The 20,456-nt window shown below is 38.4% G+C and overlaps 1 protein-coding gene and 1 long non-coding RNA gene across 3 annotated transcripts; both read right to left on the reverse strand.

The window, feature by feature from the left end:
• Positions 1 to 2: 2 nt before the first annotated feature.
• On the reverse strand, positions 3 to 20,315 carry LOC144660282 (ubiquitin carboxyl-terminal hydrolase 40-like). 2 transcript variants are annotated; one of them, XM_078520890.1, is made up of 40 exons: positions 19,939 to 20,315; positions 19,094 to 19,158; positions 18,842 to 18,955; positions 18,401 to 18,526; positions 18,091 to 18,129; positions 17,819 to 17,965; positions 17,409 to 17,495; positions 16,930 to 17,042; positions 16,374 to 16,446; positions 15,788 to 15,922; positions 14,870 to 14,938; positions 14,305 to 14,480; positions 14,064 to 14,224; positions 13,923 to 13,989; positions 13,318 to 13,411; positions 11,179 to 11,256; positions 10,467 to 10,557; positions 10,294 to 10,367; positions 9,862 to 9,999; positions 9,667 to 9,733; positions 9,367 to 9,404; positions 9,160 to 9,236; positions 8,966 to 9,056; positions 7,569 to 7,649; positions 7,138 to 7,195; positions 6,242 to 6,295; positions 5,310 to 5,485; positions 4,950 to 4,986; positions 4,661 to 4,725; positions 4,504 to 4,578; positions 3,992 to 4,079; positions 3,827 to 3,879; positions 3,426 to 3,518; positions 2,856 to 2,956; positions 2,682 to 2,747; positions 2,425 to 2,494; positions 1,790 to 1,942; positions 1,482 to 1,565; positions 929 to 1,029; positions 3 to 770 (listed from the first exon to the last, which is right to left on the reverse strand). In XM_078520890.1, exons 1-40 carry the CDS (start codon positions 20,138 to 20,140, stop codon positions 704 to 706), a joined length of 3,744 nt encoding a protein of 1,247 aa, XP_078377016.1. In that variant the 5' UTR covers positions 20,141 to 20,315; the 3' UTR covers positions 3 to 703. The 2 variants fall into 2 exon arrangements, with proteins under 2 accessions (XP_078377016.1, XP_078377015.1); XM_078520889.1 differs by having other exon boundaries at positions 15,788 to 15,925.
• LOC144660288 (uncharacterized) lies at positions 7,665 to 8,454 on the reverse strand. The gene is made up of 3 exons (XR_013572074.1): positions 8,336 to 8,454; positions 8,179 to 8,304; positions 7,665 to 7,795 (listed from the first exon to the last, which is right to left on the reverse strand). It is a non-coding gene; the product is annotated as an uncharacterized LOC144660288 (long non-coding RNA).
• Positions 20,316 to 20,456: the final 141 nt, after the last annotated feature.

The raw sequence follows: 20,456 nt of genomic DNA on the forward strand, positions 1-20,456 counted from the left end.
GGTGTCCATAATCTCGTGGTTTTTTAATAAACTATTCTAAAACTACACAATTGCTATGTTACTGCATAACTTACTTTTATGGTAAAAAGTAGCCTGCGACCGCTGACGGACTTCAGGCTGCTGTTTCACGCCGCTGATGGTGTAACACAACCGCCTGAAGTCCCGTCTTCGGCCGCAAGCTAGGTAAAAATTGGCATTTCTCTACATTTATTTCTAACTCAGTTAATTTCTTGCAGCGATATTATATATCGGCTGCCAATCTCTCACGTTTAAGATGAGTATTGTGTGACCAGGAGGCCAGATTTACGAGGGAGGAGGGGGAGCTTTGTGAATCTGGTCCATGGTTTTGACTATCGTTTGACATTTTTCTGTTTGTTTTACTAACAATTTAGTCAATCAAAGAGCCAAGCACGGTCCATCCGTGCAGTGTATTAGTGCGTGACTACTGTGACTGCAGTTGGCCGCCTCCTCGTCCTCGAGTAACTTGGTTCGTCTCTCCTCCACAGAGGCTCCTTCAGTGGAGGGAGGGGCGAGGCGATTGTGTCGCCCACGCGCTTCCGTTGCCATTTTCCCCAGGCTACGCGCGCTTTCTTTTCACCTCTCCTTACTTCCCAGCCCGTACGAAAAAAAAGAGGCCTAAGACTTGGTTCCTTGTTGAAAACTACAAAAAATTATCATTTTCTCTTTTTGTAATAAATATATGCTATCTGAAGTCGTCCACATGGATGGTTAGTGGAACCTCTGATCGTCTGGCTCGCTTTTCTTTCCTCCTATAAGAAACGGAAAAAAACCTTTAAGGACTTGGGTCTAAAAAATGTTTGGTAAAAAATGTTTCATAGATAACGCCATCGTGCCTCCTGGTAGCTAGCAACACTATTATTTTTTACTTTTTAAAAAAAAAAATCACACGTCGAAGAACTTTGTTTACCTTAGCTTTTTCTCTTCCTCTTCTTTCTGAAGTTTTTGTTTCCCTTCGTCATCAGCTAGTGTACTAAAATCGTCTTTGTTTTCAGCATCGAACTGACAGTGCTTTAAAATTGACAAAGATAAATCACTACAAACACGTCACCAAAAAAGACAAAATGAGATTAAAGCCTGGTTTTCACTAGCGACGCAAGCACCAGCGCAATCACGCAAAAAGGACAAATTTTGACCCTTGTGCTTGCCGCAAGCATAAGCACAAGGGTCAAAACGCAATGCACTAGTGCTTTTGCTTGTGTCGGAGCCGTTTTCACGGTGAAATAAGAGCCTTTATCCTTGCGCTTGTGCTTGCGTCGCTAGTGAAAACCAGGCTTAAAAGCTTCAAAGGACAAAAGAAATGATCATATATCACCTCCATGCTATTTGGTAAAGCACCCTTCTAATTTTAATTTTTAAAATTCATTTTGTAAAACTTGCGGTTTCTATTGGGCTGGATGAAGATTTGTAACTTTTGTATTCTTTCCCAGTCTTCCCAGTAAGGAAGACAAGTCATTCATTACCTTAACACCAATGATGTCACCATCTTGAAGATGAAAAGGTGATTGTCGTAAATTGATTTTCTTTTTCCCGCCTTTATGCTTGCCCTGTGAAATAAATGTACGTGTTGAAGGCTCCAAAAGTAACTGCAAAAAACGGAATGCCACAAATAGGAATAAAGTTGAACAACTTTTATACAACGCAGCACGATCGGCGTTCCCTGTTCAGAATATTAGCTGGTACAACCCAGTGTATTTATTTGAGTCATTCGTTAAAACTATTGACTAAAGAATGGAACGACATATAGTAAATTTAATGATAGTGAATTTACCTGAGGTTTGGGTCTGTCTTCAATAACCATCCAATCGTACTTGGCTCTGAAATACTTGGCCAGATGAAGCTGATTAAGAGGTATATCGCAAACCTTGGCAACAAACTGACGTAATGACGCAGGGGAGGCACCCTCAGATGGTTCAAATATCACCTGGCAAGATACAGGAGTTAGTTCTGGTGACTGCTGGGTATTTGTGTGGGTTCATGTGGATAAAAATATCGACAAACTTTAAAATGTAACGTTCTTGTTTTCCTGTTTGGCTCGGATTGATTTAAAATATTGCGGTTGGGAAGTAAACGCTAGCAAAAAAACAACAAACAAACAAACAAAAATCAATGTGATAATTGTCAACTTGAAGTCGAAAGCCGTAGTGACGTCTCGAGCGTTAGCCCTTCATGTCTTATTTTTTTTTTCATGTTTTTTTGCGCCAACGAGGGGCTAACGTTCGAAAAGTCTACTTTGATTCATTCTTTCTCTGTCAAATTCAAGTTGATAACTAGCTAAGTGCTTAACTTGCCCGCCTTTGGATCAAGAAACGGACCGGGGAAGCCTGAGCACGAGGGTTGTTCCCAACCTTATCGTATCGTGTAACAAGCAAGCCTCTTCTCTCAGGCTCTTGTATGCTATCCTACCTCTTGTTCTGCATAGTAACTTCTCTCCTCTGGAATTCGTCTCTTTAATTTCAACAGGACTGCAGAAGGACTGAAAAAAAAAATAATCACAGTATTAGTAGCAATTACTTAACTGGTAGATCAAATTATCAAATCTCCTTACCAATTACCAGATAAATCTCTTAATGTAAGTTCTGAGAGCTTGGCATTACATCAAGGCATTTTTATCACTTAGTTGATGATTTTCTTTATTCTCCTCTCTTCTCCTTTTTACAAACCTTAGCTCCTCTTCATGGTGAAGAATGCACACAGAAAGTTGAGTAGAGGAGGTCAGTTTCAGCTGCCTGCAAGAATGATAGAAGTACAGTTCAACCTTTGGCGGATACCTCCTGTCAGCAAATACTATCAAATGTAGCGGGAAAAATACTGAAATAAAAAAAAGCAAAGAGAACCTCAAAGTTCGATTCGTTCCTCTAAGAACTCTTGTTAACTGTTTGTTAACCACTTCCTGAAGTCTGATAAATCCTGGTGTCGGAATCACGTGATCTGACAACTGCAGAGAAATGTTATAAAGTTAAAAGTTAAGCCAGACAGTTTTGCACAACTAACAGTTCATTCAGAATAGCCTACAGTCTATGAACCCAGTTGGTGTAAGTAACAAACGGAACAGAGAAACGGGCTTGGGTGGTAGACGTTCTATAACCACTCGACTTGTTAATTGATCCGTACCTTAGCTTTAATGCAAAGGGAGATTAGCTCGCGATTTTCAACTGAAGCAGAAACAATATTTCCAGCCCCACAAGTGTCACGTTATCGCAAATCCTCGTGCAAGTAAGTTCCCGATGTGTTTCCGAGTCCTATTGTCCAATCAGAGATAGCAATAGCACTCTGACAGCTGTGACGTGACGAGAGCTTGTCGCCGCCATCAGAACGTCAAGTTGTTTAGCAACACCGCAACCAAAAAACTGCGGGCTTGACAGTAAGGGTGTTAAGCTTTCCACGAAGTTCTTATCTGCACATACCTGTGGCAAGAGGCTTATCTGTAGCTTTAGATCATACAACGAGTCTTCCTGGGATATCTCTACATCTCCGATAGGCTCCAATGAGTCGCTTTCCTGATGAATGCGCAAATGAGTAATCAACGTAATTATTTACGGAAGAGGATCTGTGTGGAATAGCCTTCCCCAATTAAACATCATAAAGATCTCTGTTACAATTCTAAAGGGGCATAAAAAGTGTTTTTCTTAAGTGGATTGCTATGTTGTAGCATATTATATCGACTATAATTAAACTGTCCATCTGAGTGTAAATTAAACTGTGTATCTGCCTCTGTGGATCGGTCGGTCGGTCTGACTATTAGCCTGTAAGTTGTTCACCGATGCAAATATAGGGTTGTTCTGTAAACGAGAATGAATGAACTCACGTGTGAGTTATCCGTCTTTTTTGAAGTCTCCATTGTAGATGAACCAAGAAGACCTAAAAGTAGATGAAAAGCCAAAACATAACATAAACCTTACTTCCACATTCGGATTTGTAGAATAGCAATAACTGCTCGTATCTCCAATTGAAGGAAATGAGGATCACTGACCTTGAATACCAGATGTAATCCAGGTAAGAACGCCTTCAGAACTTTGTTGTTTTGCTGTTGTTAGCCTCAGAGAAAGACGAACAAATCCCTGTGAGAAAGGAAAACAAAATCACGAAAAACCCTGTAAAACTGTGCATCGCAAACGTTCTCTTTTTTTAACGAAATTAGAAAAGTTGACAAGTATTGAATGAAAAGACAGTGAAAAACACATTGGAATACTACTTAGGAATAAATATTTCTCAAACTCATTAACAATTCATCAAGCTAAAACAATGAAAATCATAACCGTGACGGTGGTTTGGATACCCGATCCTAATTAGCATATATTTTTACGATTTTTTTCTCCGTTTACTCCTTGGTTTTTGTTTCGATTGAGAAGATTTATCAAACACTCGAGACAGCGTTTCATCGGCTATCCAAACATCTCGTATTTTCAACTCTCTTCTAGGTGATTGGATTTCCCGATTAAACACTGCCTCTCGTGTTTGATATATTACTTGAAAATTGATTACCTTTGGGGGAAGCCTTCCCTCTTCAACAATTAGAGTGTCGCCATTTTTAATATTTTCACTCTCCAGAGTCGCGTCCTATAGAACAAGTGAAAGTTCAGCATGTAACGTTATCAAACAATTATTTTAATGGTAAATGAATCACGAAGTTGATATTCACCTCGTTGTCCAAAGCATCGGTAGGTTCACCGATCCAGTTGGTTTTTCTCAAGTGCCATGTCATTCCTACCAATGAAAATAAAACCCTTGAATATGACACTGCCTGGCAGGCATCGGTCAGCCAATAGTGATAAGTAAAAATAAGTAAACACCGATACAAACAAATCAACTAAATGTTTATTATAAAAACATGGTCGAGATCTCCAGAAAGCAACGCATTTTGTTATGTCTAATAGCTCGCGATTAAATAAAACAGATTCAGTAAATTATCACATGCATAATGTACAAACCTTGTAGTTCAGAGTTCTCCATTAACAGTTGTAAACACTGAAAAAGAAAGCAAATAAAAAGGAACTGAATAAAACAACAAATAAACCCGTATAGTAACATTTGTATTTTGAATCACTGTACACCGAACTAATAAACTTTCTATCGCCCATTCATTTCCTTTCTTGTTTATTCTAAGGATGTGTATATGTATGTCCATCGAGATAGGATTCCCTTGTTGATTATTTTATTGATTCTCCTTACGTTCCTCTACACGATGTACTAATACTGTATGGAGAAATTTTATGTTGATCATTGTTTTATCGCATTTAGCCAGAAGTTAGGTGGTATTCCAAAACATTCATATCCCGCGGGAGGCTTACCTGACGAACAGTGCATGTTTTATTAATGATTTGTTCCATTTCTTTCCTGGTGTTTGTTGAGGAACTAATGTAATATCTGATCATGATTTCTCCTTGAAGAAGAGGGGCCCCTGCTTCCAAAACAAGCTTCTGACCTTCTCTGAGCCAAGACTCGTCAACTGTTTCATGTTCATATACTGCAGAGCCAAGGTGAGACCATTAAACGTGAGTTAAAAATTACGACCGTTGTACTGTAATGTTTCTAAGTGTATAGAAGTGGTGTAACAAATCCTGTTGTAATGCCCTTTTTTTTTCCGCAAAGACCCTTCACACTCACTTAGAAACAGTGATTTTGTCTTACCGCGTTTTGATACTAAACGCTACGGGAAACATTGTATCAGATATCTTGGACCACTTCTATGGTCAAAACTAAGCAAAGACCTGAAAAACTCGCCGACAGTAGCTACTTTTAGAACAAAAATTAGAAAACTGAATCTATCGGACTATGTAGAAAACAATAGTTACTGCTGTAAGCTCTGTAGCGCTAAGAAGATAATGTAAATATTAGTTTTCAGTTGAGTATGTTCAATGATTTTAGGCTTACTATTTTTTAAGTATTAATAGTTTTTTTAGGTATTTTAATTGGTGTTCCCAATTAGCCCACAAGGGCTAAATACATAGACACTGAAATAAAGTTTTTTCTTATTTACTCATAAGTTCTGCAAATAATCGCATTGTAAAGTATGTAGCGCTTTTTTGATGTGTGTATGTGTTGCAAACAGCAAAGCTTTGCCTATGCGAATTGCATGGCCGTGCAAAGAAATCGGACCATACAATTACAACTATACACTAAGAAAATAAAAAAGAAATGAATCAGCGTCTTTACAACTCATAAATATAGCTAGAATTTCAAGCCAAGCTTTAGTGTCAAATTGGGAGGAACGCTAACTTACGTGGAGGGCTAAGACCCTGGTAATCATCATCCACTCGTAAACGACATACAATTTCTGAATTGGAGATACAGATACATAATTAATAAGAGTAAAGAATAGCTACAAGGAAATTAATAAGCCAAATGCAACAGAAAGTAAATACTCAGACTGTTTATTCTATCATGCCATGTCAAACGTCAGAGCACTTGGGCTCACCGTTCACTCGAGTTTTTTGAGCGTTACAAACGGAAAGCTCAAGTTAAGGATCTTAGGGCCAGTTTACATGATTCCGGAATGACTTTCATTCCGGAACGAGTTCATTCCATCCCCATACATTCCTCTGCATCTGTTTACATGATACGGAGACGAAAGTCAAGTCATTCCGGAATGAGTTCATTCCGGTTTTCATTCCGGAATGAAATTTTCGTTCCGGAATGACATCTCATTCTGGTATCATGTAAACACAGAACGAATTTCGTTCCGAGATGAAACCGCATCTCATGAAACCGCAAACGGAGGCCACAGTTTGAACTCAGAGCGAAAAAAGGTAAGAGTATTTCCTGTTTAGCCCAAAGAAGCAGCCCTACGGTCAAATTTCTCGTTAAAATTGCAGAAATGGTCATAAATGGGGACAATAACATGTTTGAGCGAAACACGCGCCATCTTTGTTTTTGATCTCGCGCGAAAACCACTCACGTGAAAAAGCCTAGGTTGAGCCGGTCGACTCTTTCATGTGAATGCAGAACGAACTTAATTCCGGAATGAGTTTCGTTCCGGAATGAAAGTCATTCCGGAATCATGTAAACAGGCCCTTAGTCAGCTCGGTAAGAAATTAAAAAATTCTGCTTATATGCGGTAGGCAGCACATAACAGCATTATTTCATTGAAACAAACTGTACGCGTTCATGCATCACAACCTGGAATGGTTTGGAAGTCCGCCTGTACCAGTACTTTCGACTTGAGATCTCCAATGGTCTGAAAAATGAAAGCATATGGTAACAGTAAGTTGTCTAAAGGTAAGAATACATATTATTTATGGAGACTGTATTTTTTTCTGACCTCTGCGCAGACAGCACCGTTTGTAGGTCGGAATTCTCAAGCCCATAATGTAAGTGCTAAATGGTAATGCAAATGTACGACGTCATTTACATATCTAGGCTTGCAAGAAAATGCAAGTCCTTTAGAAGATACCATGATCTACGCGCTGGCCTTATAAAGTCGACCACTCTATGTTTACCTGGTCTTTGTAAATTCTGACAGGAGAAAAATGTCCAACAAGGCAAGGTGACCCACGAGCTAACATGCTTTAGAAGAGACGTATGATCTATGCCTTTAGAGAGTCAATTACCTGCTCTTTGTGAATTTTGACAGAATAAGCTGGCCAACAAGCGCTCCTGGCACTGTCATTCTGTTCTTCTGACTCTGTTGTCTGTTAAGATAGCAGGGAGATACGAAACCAGTTGTGTACATTCATAGTTAAAATTTGTCAAAAAAATTTTCGGTGATTTTTCTCCTCCCAAATACAGTGGAACCCCGATATAACGATCCTCGATATAACGATATTAAGGCCATCCCCTTTTTTTTTTCTCTGTTTAGCGTCGTCCGACCGACCCAGATTTTCGCGTTTTCAAAAAAAAAAAAATTTATACAGAAGGTATAGAAGGCAATGACACATTATTTTAAATAATGTTTCATCCTTTTTACGCTGTTCTTGTTTGAGTTTAACCACGACGTCGATTTTTCCTTCCTCCATTGCCGCCATGTTGACTTTGTAACCATGTCTTCTTGTTTCCAGGCTCCACGGACATTATGCTGAGGTACCGGGCCTCCTAGTTCCAGACTCCTTATCCACTTTTTTTTTTGAATTTTTTTTTTTAATTCCGACCGACCGACCCAAAATCAGAAAACACATACGACGATAAACGAAAAAAAAAAGGGGGATGGCCTAACGGTAAAACGATGAATATTCTATTTCCCGACAAAAGTTACAGTAAAATGTATGGAATAGAACCCCGATATAACGATCTTCGATACAACGATAATCGCGATATAACGATGAGAATTTAGCGGATCGAACGTAAAATCTTCCCCGATATAACGATATTATCAGTACACAGTCACAATTTAAGCAAAACATTGAATTTAATCCAATAGCATGACAGTAATCGAGTAATCTCTATCGTTTCTGACAACAGCTTTGTACGATGATATACAAAAGTGATACTGTATTCAAAGCCTCTTTATCCAGTAACACAGTGCATGTTAGGTTTACCTCGATATAACGATATTTTCGGTTATCTTACGGCCATATCGTTATATCGGGAGTTTTGATATAACGATTCATTGATATAACGATATAATTTTACTGCTCCCTTGCCATATCGTTATATCGGGGTTCCACTGTACGCAAAATTTAGCTTAAAATTTTGACTGACACTGGGAACGAGTTTACCGTCGAGTGACGTCAAGTTGTTTGCAAGTCGCTCAGCTGTAAGCAAAATATAAGATGAAACTTGGCTTGGTTGGGAGCGTAGAAATGTATAGCGATATAGATACAAGTAGCTCTTGTTACCCTGTGGAAAGTTCTGAAGAAAGTGAAGAACTGGAAAATTCAGGAGAAGAGTTCAAAACTTTTTTTATTCCGCTTATAAGACCCCCGGATATAAGCCCCTTCGTTTATAAGCCCACCCAAAATCCCTAACAAAGATGTATAAGCCCAGGCCTTATAACCGGAATTGTACTCACCGAACACCTATTCTCCACCACAAACGATATCATATTGGAATGCTTTTCATTCTCTTGAGAAGCTAAAATTGGGACATTTTGAACACTGGATCTGAAAAAACAAGTAAACTCTTACCATAACTAGCATCGCTGATAATAACCTTCAGAAAAAGGAAACCCTAAGTGACACAGCGAGATAAAAGAACTGAACTTACTGCTGGGTTTTAACCTCTTTCTCGGCAACCAGGTGGTCGCCATCTTGAAGACAGATTTCATTTATTGTGTGGCCATCCTAAAACAAAATCAAGACGACAGTCTTACCACATATTGGACCATTTATATCACTTACGCTACTGCTTCTCCTACAAAATGACCTAAAACGCACAACAAACAATAAAACGGCAGTATTCAAGACGCTTTACCTGAAACAAGTTTAGCAGCACAATCTCACTGTTTTTACCTGTGAAAACAAATGTTCAGTAATGAGCATATCTGCTTGAGTACTACAGGTAAAGATTTTGTCTAGATTTCCAGAATTTCAAAGTCAGAATCTCGGTCTTTATGTCACAAAAAGAGTTTTTGCTGCGTAGCACTCAAAATAATTATCAGTAAGTGTTGGAGTGCATTAAAGGCTGTCTAAAAACAGACGTTTTGAGGAAACCTCTTCACCAGTGTGAATATTAACGCTCTTTTTGTTTATTACTAAATTCAGTGTTATTTACCTTTTGACTTCACCCAGCTAAGGAGCAGATCTCCATAATTTATTCCAACAGAGTTGCACAACATTATCTGACGAAAGAGCATTAAAAATATTAATTTTTCAGATTAGTCAACGTCAAATTTCTCCTTACAGTATCCATACAATGTCAAAAGGCAAGTAGTGAGAATAAAGAAATTCATCTCCGCTTTCTACACACCTTCATCTCTCCAACTGTAGTGTCCTTTCTGAAGTGTTTCTGAATCTCAACAGCCTCCTGGTCTTGAGACAATGAATATGTTATGTTCAGTAGGACGGGTGCAGTGTCTTCTCCTGGGTAGAGCTTGCAGCCATCCACCTACATGCGACAACACGAACAATGTTATAATGACAACGGGTGTGGTACAGTGGTGAGAGCGCTCGCCTTTTACCAATGCAATGTGGCCCGGGTTCGAATCCTGGACCCCGCGTCATGAATACGTCATACGAGAGTAGAGTTTATTGGCTGTCGTTGATGTAAAGCAACATCAAATCCTTTTCACTGAAGTCGTTTCAATCAAGTACTGACTAAACATTCCTTTGATGCCTAAAAAAAGACATGTCTGGAGAGTAATCAGCAAATAAAGAAGTACAACCTTAAAATAACACCTACCTCATTTCCATTCCACAAGAATACTTCTGTGCCGCTATTCACTCCACTTTGCAAGAGAGACTTTTCAGGATGTTCTGCAGTGAAATAGTACGGTATTATTATTTCACAGAAAACAAGATTTGTTACAAAAGACAAGAATCGCTCATAAAACAGAACCAGAGATATAAACTTACGCGTCAATTCTTCAAAAAGATGCAGGCCTGACGGCAATCGCCTAGCAATGTGAAGAGTTTTATCTTCTTTGTTGTCTCTGAATAAATCAAGCTGAAAAACAAAAACAACTAAAGTGTCGTCCAAAAACAATTCAGGACTTGCCGAAAGGGAACCGCCGGAGTAGACGCAAGTTTTCAACCTTTGTCTACTTACGACTACGTTTGGCCAGGACTTGCGTTGACTTGCGCTAACTTTGGTCGAGATCAAATTTGCACGAAAGTCGACACAAGTCTTTCACCGTTTGGTCACCCAACGCAAGTTTATTATTACTTCAAGTATTGAATTGTAGCGCGCGCAGTAGCATTGAAATGGCTTTTTGACCACTGGCCTGCAAGTGCGAGTCCGTTTGGCCAGCCAACGCAAGTCTGTACGCAGCAAGTATAACTTGAGACAACTTGCGCCCGCTTGTGTTGCCGTTTGGCCAGGGCTTTAGTCTTAGCAATCCATGCTCAAATGCAACGGGGTTATCAGGTTCAAACCACGTAGGTCCAGACACAATCTGTGAAACAACAATGATTGTAGATAACTCAAATATTTGTCTGTCACTGACTATTATCAAACGTTTCGGCCGAGAATCTTCGGCCTTCCTCGGTTTTAACAGACAAATATTTGAGTTATGAATATTCCCGACTGCAATTTCAGTGTTTAGTGATTGTAGATGTTGCTATTTACCTTGAAGACAGTTTCTAGAAGATCAGATACAGAATTTCTTCTGTCCAATGATATTACCAGTGGCTCAGTTGACACTCCCTTGTAAAACGAAATAAATCAAATGTTGCACAAAATAAACACAAAATCAAATTTTACATTCAAGTGAACACGAATACAGTAACACAGCCTGCTTTGATTCTTCCTCAAATTTATTTTAAAGTTAGTTATGAGAAGTTGTTATCCAACGATACCGCTCTGGTTACGCTACGTTGACGATACTTTTACCGCCGTACACAAAGACGAAATCGACGACTTTCACAAACACCTAAACGAACAGAACGCCGACATTCAGTTTACCAGGGAGATCGAAGAAAACGGAAAACTTCCATTTCTTGACTGTCTGGTAAGCCGCGACAACAACAAAATACGAACTACAGTGTACAGAAAACCGACGCATACCGACAGATTACTGGACGAAACATCCTACAACCCGACTTCCCACAAAGCTACGACTATCAAGACTTTGACGAGACGAGCGCAACTAGTTTGTGACACACCAGACAGTTTATCTGACGAAAACAAATACCTTGACCGCGTTTTCCACAAGAACAACTACAATACTGACTTTATTAGACGCAACACTCACAGAACTACTGAAACTGACAGAAATCTGACATCTGTTACTACAGCGACTTTACCCTACATCAAGGGCACTTCTGAGACTATTGCGCGGATCCTACAACCCTACAATATCCGTGTAGCTCACAAACCTATAACAACGTTACGACATTTACTGACCAACGTTAAAGACAGGAACCAAACTTACAACAGACAGGGAGCGATTTATAATATCAAATGCTCCGACTGCCAGGCCTCCTACATCGGAGAGACCGGTAGAAACTTGACCACGAGACTGACTGAACACAAACGAGCGACGAGAAATGGTGATGTCAACAATCACATTTCTGAACACCACCGACTTACTAAACACAAAATCGACTGGGACTCTGCTGAATGCTTAACCTACAGTACTAACTATTTTCAACGACTGACTCTGGACAGCTGGTACACAAACTTAGAACAGAAGCCTATCAACAGATGTCAACAACTACCGGCACCTTACAAACGACTTATTCACGACGTAAAGAGAAGCGACAAACGAACCGCCAACAGAACGACTTAATTTGACTAACAATAGACGGAACAGAACGACTTAATTAGACTAACAATAGACGGATCGAAATGAAATGTGATGACAAACTTTACACGAGTCTTACAGCCAATAACATCACGGCTTAACTGACCAATCAACTTCAACGGACCAGACTTATAACATCATCGACTGACAACAACTTTTCACTTGACTCTGAAGATGACTTCCGCTCAGGTTGTCGAAACGTCAGTCACCAACAACAGTTCTTCTCAGAACTACTCTCACCCGGACGATCACACTATACGAACTACTGATACTCCTGGGTTCAAACCATTTACTTTATAACGTTCAGTGTAGCAGAAAAACGCGCAAAACGAGTACAAAAGAGTACATATTTGTACTCTACAAGACCGGTTTAACATGTTCCGTGTACTGCAGTCCTCTTATTCCCACAGACCACGTGAAAAAGTCAAAAACAGTGGAAAGGCAGGATTTTTTGTAAAGAAAACGTTGGATAATAAATCTCTCATTAGCCATTTTAACGCACAATAATCGCTATACATTTTATTCGTCTCTTGTATTTTGGCTCGCCCTTCGGGCTCACAAAAATATACTGCAAAACTAGTAAAATATACAGCATTATTATTCAACCAATGCGCGCGCTGCCCATATATGGTCAAAATGTTGTTGATATCTGTCATCCGTACGTAACAGATATCCTGCGATATATGTAGGATGCGAAAATTCTTCCGAAATCTTGTAAAGCGCTGCATAATTACAGTTTATCTTTCTGCAAAACGTGTTTCGTTGACAATTTGTTGAATAATAAAACAATTATCCTGCTCAATCTTGCGGAATATCGTCTGATTTTAGCCAACTCGGCCTGCGGCCTCGTCGGCTAAGTATCAGTCGATATTCCGCGCGATTTCGCAGGATAATTGTTAAATACTAGTGTTCTACACACTAAAATGGCTAATAAGAAGTATTTATTTAAATCTAATGTTTACCTGTTTAAGCATGAGGATGCCATCTGTTACTGTATAGTTACTTGCAAAAAGTACTTTGACTGATATTTGATTTAGACGGCGATCATAATCTTCCCTATGGAGAATTTGGAAATAAAAATGTTAGTTTCAATTTTCTGGTGTTATTTCCTAATCCCTGTATTTTCCTTCGAATGTTGTTTATCTAGTACTGACAGACATACCAAAAAACGCATGTTCAAGCAGGGTTAGCCTTTGTTGTGCCTTAAGGTGGATTTCCAGTGACGCATAATTTTTTACGTGCGTTTACATGCGTGAAAAAATTTAGAGACAATGTATGAACGACTTGCGTAAAGGTATATGCAGGCCGATCATACATTGTCTTTTAATTCTTTCACGCACGTAAACGCACGTAAAAATTACGCGTCACTGGAAATCCACCTTTAGATATGTATTATGAAATACGCATGCTCTTTCGTGAAAAGTTACTCTGAATAATGAAACAGAAGTGTGGGGTTCTGGGGTGCACTGGGAAAAGCAACAAGAAATATGCTTAAAAAGAATTAAAAATGGTTACAATTAATTTAAAAGTCACAAGTTTTTAAATCAATTTTTACATAAAAGCTCACCGTTGTTTCGTCAAGTCTTTGTTCATTTCAAGCACTTCATTTCTAAGGACATCAGGTACCAAGAGGACTACAGATAGAAATAAAACAAAGTTAATGCTGTGCATCAAATAAACCCACTGCAGAAACTATGCATTTTCTTACTTGGGTCGTTCATGGAAATGACAAGGTTTTTTCTTCTGTAGAACAGCATATAAGCACTTTCCTTTCCTGCAAACTGATGTTGGAGATCCTTCTCACGAATACAGGATATCCTTGAATCATTCACATCAAACCAACAATGTCCTGGCTCAGGCAAAGTTTTTCTAAAAGAAATTAATGTGCAATCTAGTTAGTCAACCAAGAAAAAGATTCGTGTTAAGAATGAAACAGCATTTTAGCATACCCTTCTGATAGAGATTGACTGCTTGTTTCATGAAAACCATTTCCGTCTGAACTTGGTTGTTCCTGTTTTTGGTCTGCAATTGCTCTTGAATTATTGGAAGCTTCACTGCTGCTTTGTAATGACACCCATCCTGAGAAATCACTGAATCTGAAAACATCTGAGTGCTTCTTGAAAAACTGAAAAGAAATTTTTGATATGCTAGAGGCTGTTTATCTCAGTTTGAAGAGTATATCAATCTACAAAACAAGGGAAAAGGGTTTTTTCGGCTTTCTCTGCTCTAAAACAATTGCACACTGCTTGTACAATAAACATTACAACCACTAGGAAACTAAGAAATATCCTTACTGGCTGTCTCGACAAGCCCAGAGAATCATTTGGCATAAAGGCATAGCATACTAAATCACTGTAACATATCACAACAAGTATACATATCTAAGCATTCTGTAAGTAAATACTTGTTGAACCTTCCCTTAATTTCAGATTATTGATCATAATATTGAAGTTCGAAAGCTTGTCATTTGCAATGTATATCACGTTACGTGTTAGCACAGAAGTACGACAGTACCTTTGTCAATGGTCCATACTGACTTTTGAATCGTTTATTCCAAGAGATTCCTGCTTCCTTCGACATGCACTAAACAAATGATAAACAAGCCTGTAAAAAATTGAACCACCTGTGGCTATTGAGAGTAACGTGAAATTGCTTTAAGTTAGCTTGAGTTTTCTCAGTTAAAGCAAGGCATTTTAGAAACTGCTGGAACTTGAAAGTACAACTGCAATTGTATACCCGGCGTTTATTTGACTCATGCAGTTTATTTGTGCCCGATTTTTAATAAGCACAGGTTTTTATCTATTGTTTTTGACAAACATGTATCAGGCTTCCATACTTACAGCTTATTTTACCTTAAATAAATACTTGAGGGGCCTATTTTCAACTCCATCTTAGAGACCCGGCATTTATTCGGTAACCGGCGTTTAATCGAGAAAATACGGTAAATTCTGAATTGATTGATTCTGAGTACTACGTGACTACGTGATGCAGTTAAATGTGTGTGTTCATTGACATAATGTGATTTGCGCGATGCAGTCGTTGTGTCACCCACAAATGACCACTGCTCACCATTAGAGTTCTCAGTAGCTCAGTAGTTAGAGCGTCTGACTAGTGTACGGAAGGTCGTGGGTTCGAGTCCCATCTGTGAACTTTTTTCTGAGTTCATTCTCTCCACAAATCAATCCATTATTATTATTCATTTAAATTATCCAGTTTATTTGAGAAATATGTTTACTGCATTGTATATTCTGTCAGCTATTCCACTAGAGATGCCAATTTCATTTGCACCGCTTTCAACTTTCTGCAACCTACCCTCCTATGAACACTTGATTGCAAAAGCATGGAAGAGGCTAGCTCCCAAACAATTTGAAAATGCTCCAGAATTTTGGCGATTTTATTAAATTTGTCCACCTGTAAGTATGCATCTGTTACCTGGCATAACTGATTGACAGATGCGGCACCACCAAGCTTCTTTAGTAAAGTGGTAATCAGTTCCACAGGGTGACCACACTGTATAACATCCTTCTGCCTGTTGTCATCTTCTCTAACAACTGTCACTTGCTCCTTCTCCTTGGAGACAAAATTCCAGACATTATATAACTTGATTTTTCATCCTTTCCAGGCCAGGAATGTTCCCCGCACCACCATGGCAGATCACTCCTGTAAGCAGACACTCAGTCATGTCCCCAACAACATACAAACACTGCATCTTTAACAATCGATCCATAAGTGGACACGTACCTCTCAGGTTCCTAGGGTGTTCACTTACAGGAGGTTACAGCATCTAGTAGAGTTACATTGATCCTTAAGTTGATGTTGTTTTTAAAATGCTATTATCATTTTATTATGTTTCAATGCATTTTTCAACGATAAACCAGTTACAAGCTCTTTTCAACACAGTTCTAAAGTGTGGGTTTAATCACTAACTTGATTTCCATTTGTACTGCTTTTAAATTACTACTTTACATTCACTAATTAAGTAAATCACATTCTAGTTACGGCATAGCCAAGTACTTACAGGCTCAAACCACATTCCCAGTCCCTCTACGTCACGAATGTACGCATGATAATGTCCACCATAACAACTACCACTGAAGAACACATCCAAATGAAAAATTAAGTTTTATATAATAATAGCGGTCCATATCTACTTTCTAGCTGTAGGTTACAAATAAAATTTTAATATTTCAACAAATCCAAAATGAGCTATTACTTTCACTTCATGACAACAATAAATTATTTTAACTGAGGAAGAAAATTAAAACAGATTTTGAACAACAAACTTAAAAAAACTGGCCATGTTTTTTTGAGATGCGTCATCCACAACATTTATACATTATGATAATAATTTATTTTGAGTGATAAAGAACCTCCAGAACTATAACAATAATTTGAGAACTTTATTAAACTGGAAAGACCCGACTATCCCAAACTCATATCAATCTCTTTGTATTTGCTGATCAGCCATCCCGAACTCCCTTCTTTTCCAAATTATTTTTGAGAGTTTGAGATGACAGGGTCACTAAAATGATATTGAACTAGCCCCATTATGATTTGTCAGAAAGTTTACATACCCATGAATTACCACAGAAAATAACTCATAATCTTGATCTTCCTCTATCAAGCAACTGGATTCACAAAATTCTTTCATGTTGAGTGTTACCGGAAACAAATATCTTTTATTGTCCTGAAAGTCAACATATCACAATCACATAAACAAGAAATAAAACAAAGATATAACAGCAAAGATGTTACCTTACAAATGTACATGAGACAAACAGGAAATTGCCAGGAGGACTGGAAGTAATGAAGGAAAGACAGAATAGGCAAAATTAACAGAATGGCAGAAATGCCAGCAGTGGAGGAAATGGAAATGAAAGAATGGAGGAAAAGGGAAGGAACAGATGAAACTGACAGAAGGAGTAATTAGAAAGAATGGAGAAAATAAAAATTTACCAGAACATGCAATTTACTGCAATATGGTTTGAGTTACAGTTGGTTGCAATGATGAATGAAATTAAGGAAAAAGAAAGTTATCAAAATTGTAAGTTACCTTGAATCGTTCACCTCGTTGGAAGTCATAGTCAAACCTCAGCAATGAAAATGTCAGAATTGGAGGGAGACTCCTTATCTTGGAACCCTGGCCATGGTGAATTGTAGAAAATATCAATAGGTAAGACCATAAAATTCCAGTTATAAGACCCCCGCTTATAAGCCCCCCCAGTTATAGGCCCATCTACCTGAAACCAAAAAATACATCCGATTATAAGCCCCTCCGGATATAAGCCCCCCTCTGCCATATGACAGTACTGAACAGGGCTAAATGTTGCTTTATTATGTCTCTTTAAGTTAAAAACGTATTTCGACAAGCTCGATTTGAGCAGCAGCTGTGGTGGTATTGCTGCTAATGATGGCAATGTTGATACCATAAACTACGAATTCAGGTGTTGGTTTTATGCAAACCTTTGTGGCATTAACATGCTTGTTACATGATTCACACTTGTACTGATTGGCTCCCTCCAAGATCTCCATGGCAACATAACTCATGGATAGGCTCTCCTCCAAGCTACTGCATCCAGAGAGGATCAAGGGAAGGTCAAGGTAATCCTCCTAGAAAAAGCAATTAACATTTTATAAAAATTAATATATAATCATACATGAGTTTCTGTAAATAAAGTGACAAACTGCTAAGTAAAATGAAAGCAAATTTCGCTAAAAATATTTATTAATATTACCTCTCTTTCGCTGACTTGACTGCATTCTTGACAAATTACCTACAATATGGGAAACTTCCATTAAGTCAGTACAAAAATTTGTATCTGGTCAGGGTAATAGCAAAACAAAAAGTAGCCACAAAATAACAGATAATTTTAGTGAAAAGGAGTGTATAAGGTCAGCCACCACAACAATGAAACAATTGATTGTATGATATAATTCTTTTATTAAGGCTGCCTACAGTGAGTTTAGGAAAAGTGACATTTATTTAGAGATTCAATTCTACTTATTTCTCTTGCAGTCCAGTAATTGATATCAGAGCTTGCTTACCTTAGTCACCGATGTTCCATGGTAAAGATTCTTGATCAAAGCTTCCCCTGGTGTGCCAACAAGAGAAGACTCTAAAGCGCTAAATAAAATTCGGTTCAATTCTTGAACGTCTTGTTGTTGAAAACCCTGGAAATTAATTAAACAAAGGATAATCAGTCTAGAGTTTTATGTCTAGGGCAGTATAGGGAGTGTTCATACAGAGTCCTAGAATAGAATGGAATGGAATGGAATGGAATGGGGTGGAATTTAAGTATAATGGAATGGAATAGAATAGAATGGAACGGAAAGGGATGGGATTGGATGGGGCTGGGGATGGAAATGGGATGGATATAGCATAGTTTCAAGTATTATCACCCACTAGAAAGGGCTTGCAACATAACTCCATATTAATTTATTCACTTTCTATTAGTGCGAAGTCATGCCATGTATATTTTATGTCACCTCATTTCCTGTCCAACCGAAACTATCTGTCAACTCTGAAGTGTTGATACTGTCTTGATCCAAAAGAAGAAGTTTAGCAAACAGTTTCTGAAGTTGAATTGGTATCACTCTAACCTGAAAAATTAGAAATTAAGGTAATTTTATTTTTTGATGTGGAAGAACATTGTGTTGAAAACCACTGCATCTTTGGCTGGATTCCATGTTAAGAATTGTGTTCTGTTAAAGTTTCAAAAAAGAAAAGAAGATGCTTACCTTTGAATTTGTTTTACTGTTAGGTTCATAACTAAGATCTTCTGCTCTTAGCTGGAAAAGGCCATCTGAAAATTAAGAAATAGTAGAAAAAACCTTTGAAATCAAGATATTTAATGCTTACAAAAAATCAAATAATTTTGATGCTATACAGTGCATGGATGCAGACCCTTACAACCAGCACCTTTGAGACTATGTTCAAGTATCTTCCTGTGGATGCTGGTTAAATACCTGTTGGAGTGAGTACGAGTGAGTACGAAAACCAGTGTTTTGGTAGGCAATCAGCATCTTCTACATATATTGCAAATGCATAAATCTGATTTCTTCTTTCAGATCATTGTCCTTTAATCAGTGTCTGACTAACCCTAACCCTAACCCTAACCCTAACCCGGAGTGAATAGTAGGCTAACCGGGGTGCATAGTAGGCTAACCCGAGTGAAAAGTTTACTCCGGTTAGCCTACTAAACACTCCAATTAGCCTGTTTACGGTTGTCTTTCAATAATGGTAAAGGTAACACAATATATTCTTTTAGTCTGTATTCTGCATTCTGCGTTCTGCAGTCTGCATTCTGCATTCTGCAAATGTATACTTGAGTGCTCTACTTTCACTCCCCCTGGGCTTGGCAACCAGTCTAATATTAAATTGCTAACCAGGAAGTAAATCAACAAGATTCAGGATATAAGTCTAGAGTTTTGAATGACAGTTTCACAAAGCAGTTTAGTTTATTTTAAGTGTGATTCAACTGTCACTGTGTAACAATAGTGAGCAAATACATTCCATACGTTGTATGCTAGCTGTTTCATGTTCGCACTCAATTTTATCCTAGATTTCAAAAAGAAAACATTACCTCTAAATTCTGGAGTAAAGAACAACGTCTGCAGTAGAGAATTTAAATAACAAGTGGCTCCTTGATTCTGCAGGCCACATATTCTTGTTTGACCCCTCGGTTCAGGTGGATAGTTCAGCTTAGGTTGCTTCAAAACTACAGCTCCAGCTGAATTCTCATGTTCAGATTCATCTTCATCGGTTTCAAAAAGACACCCGAACATAATTCAGCAACACACTATTACTTTGTTAAACTGACATACTAAATTACTGGTGTCAGATCAGCTGATTTCAATACAGATTGCACCATCACAAGGGAAGATTTCGAGGTTTCAATGAATCATGATTTTTGCCTCCGCAATTCCGCCATCTTGGTTTTCTGTTTATGAGCCCGCGATCGATCAACAAAAAGGAACAACTTGGCGGGGTGGCGGGGTGGGGAAACCAGATTCACTTTTTATCTTTTTAGGGAAGTTCTGTGAGAATAAATTGATGGCAAAAAAGTAAGGATGTTGTTTAAAAAATTCGCGTGATTAAATA

The sequence above is a fragment of the Oculina patagonica genome, chromosome 7 (assembly GCF_052425735.1).
Source record: "Oculina patagonica isolate OP01 chromosome 7, crgOcupat, whole genome shotgun sequence".
Taxonomy (NCBI): Eukaryota; Metazoa; Cnidaria; class Anthozoa; order Scleractinia; family Oculinidae; genus Oculina; species Oculina patagonica.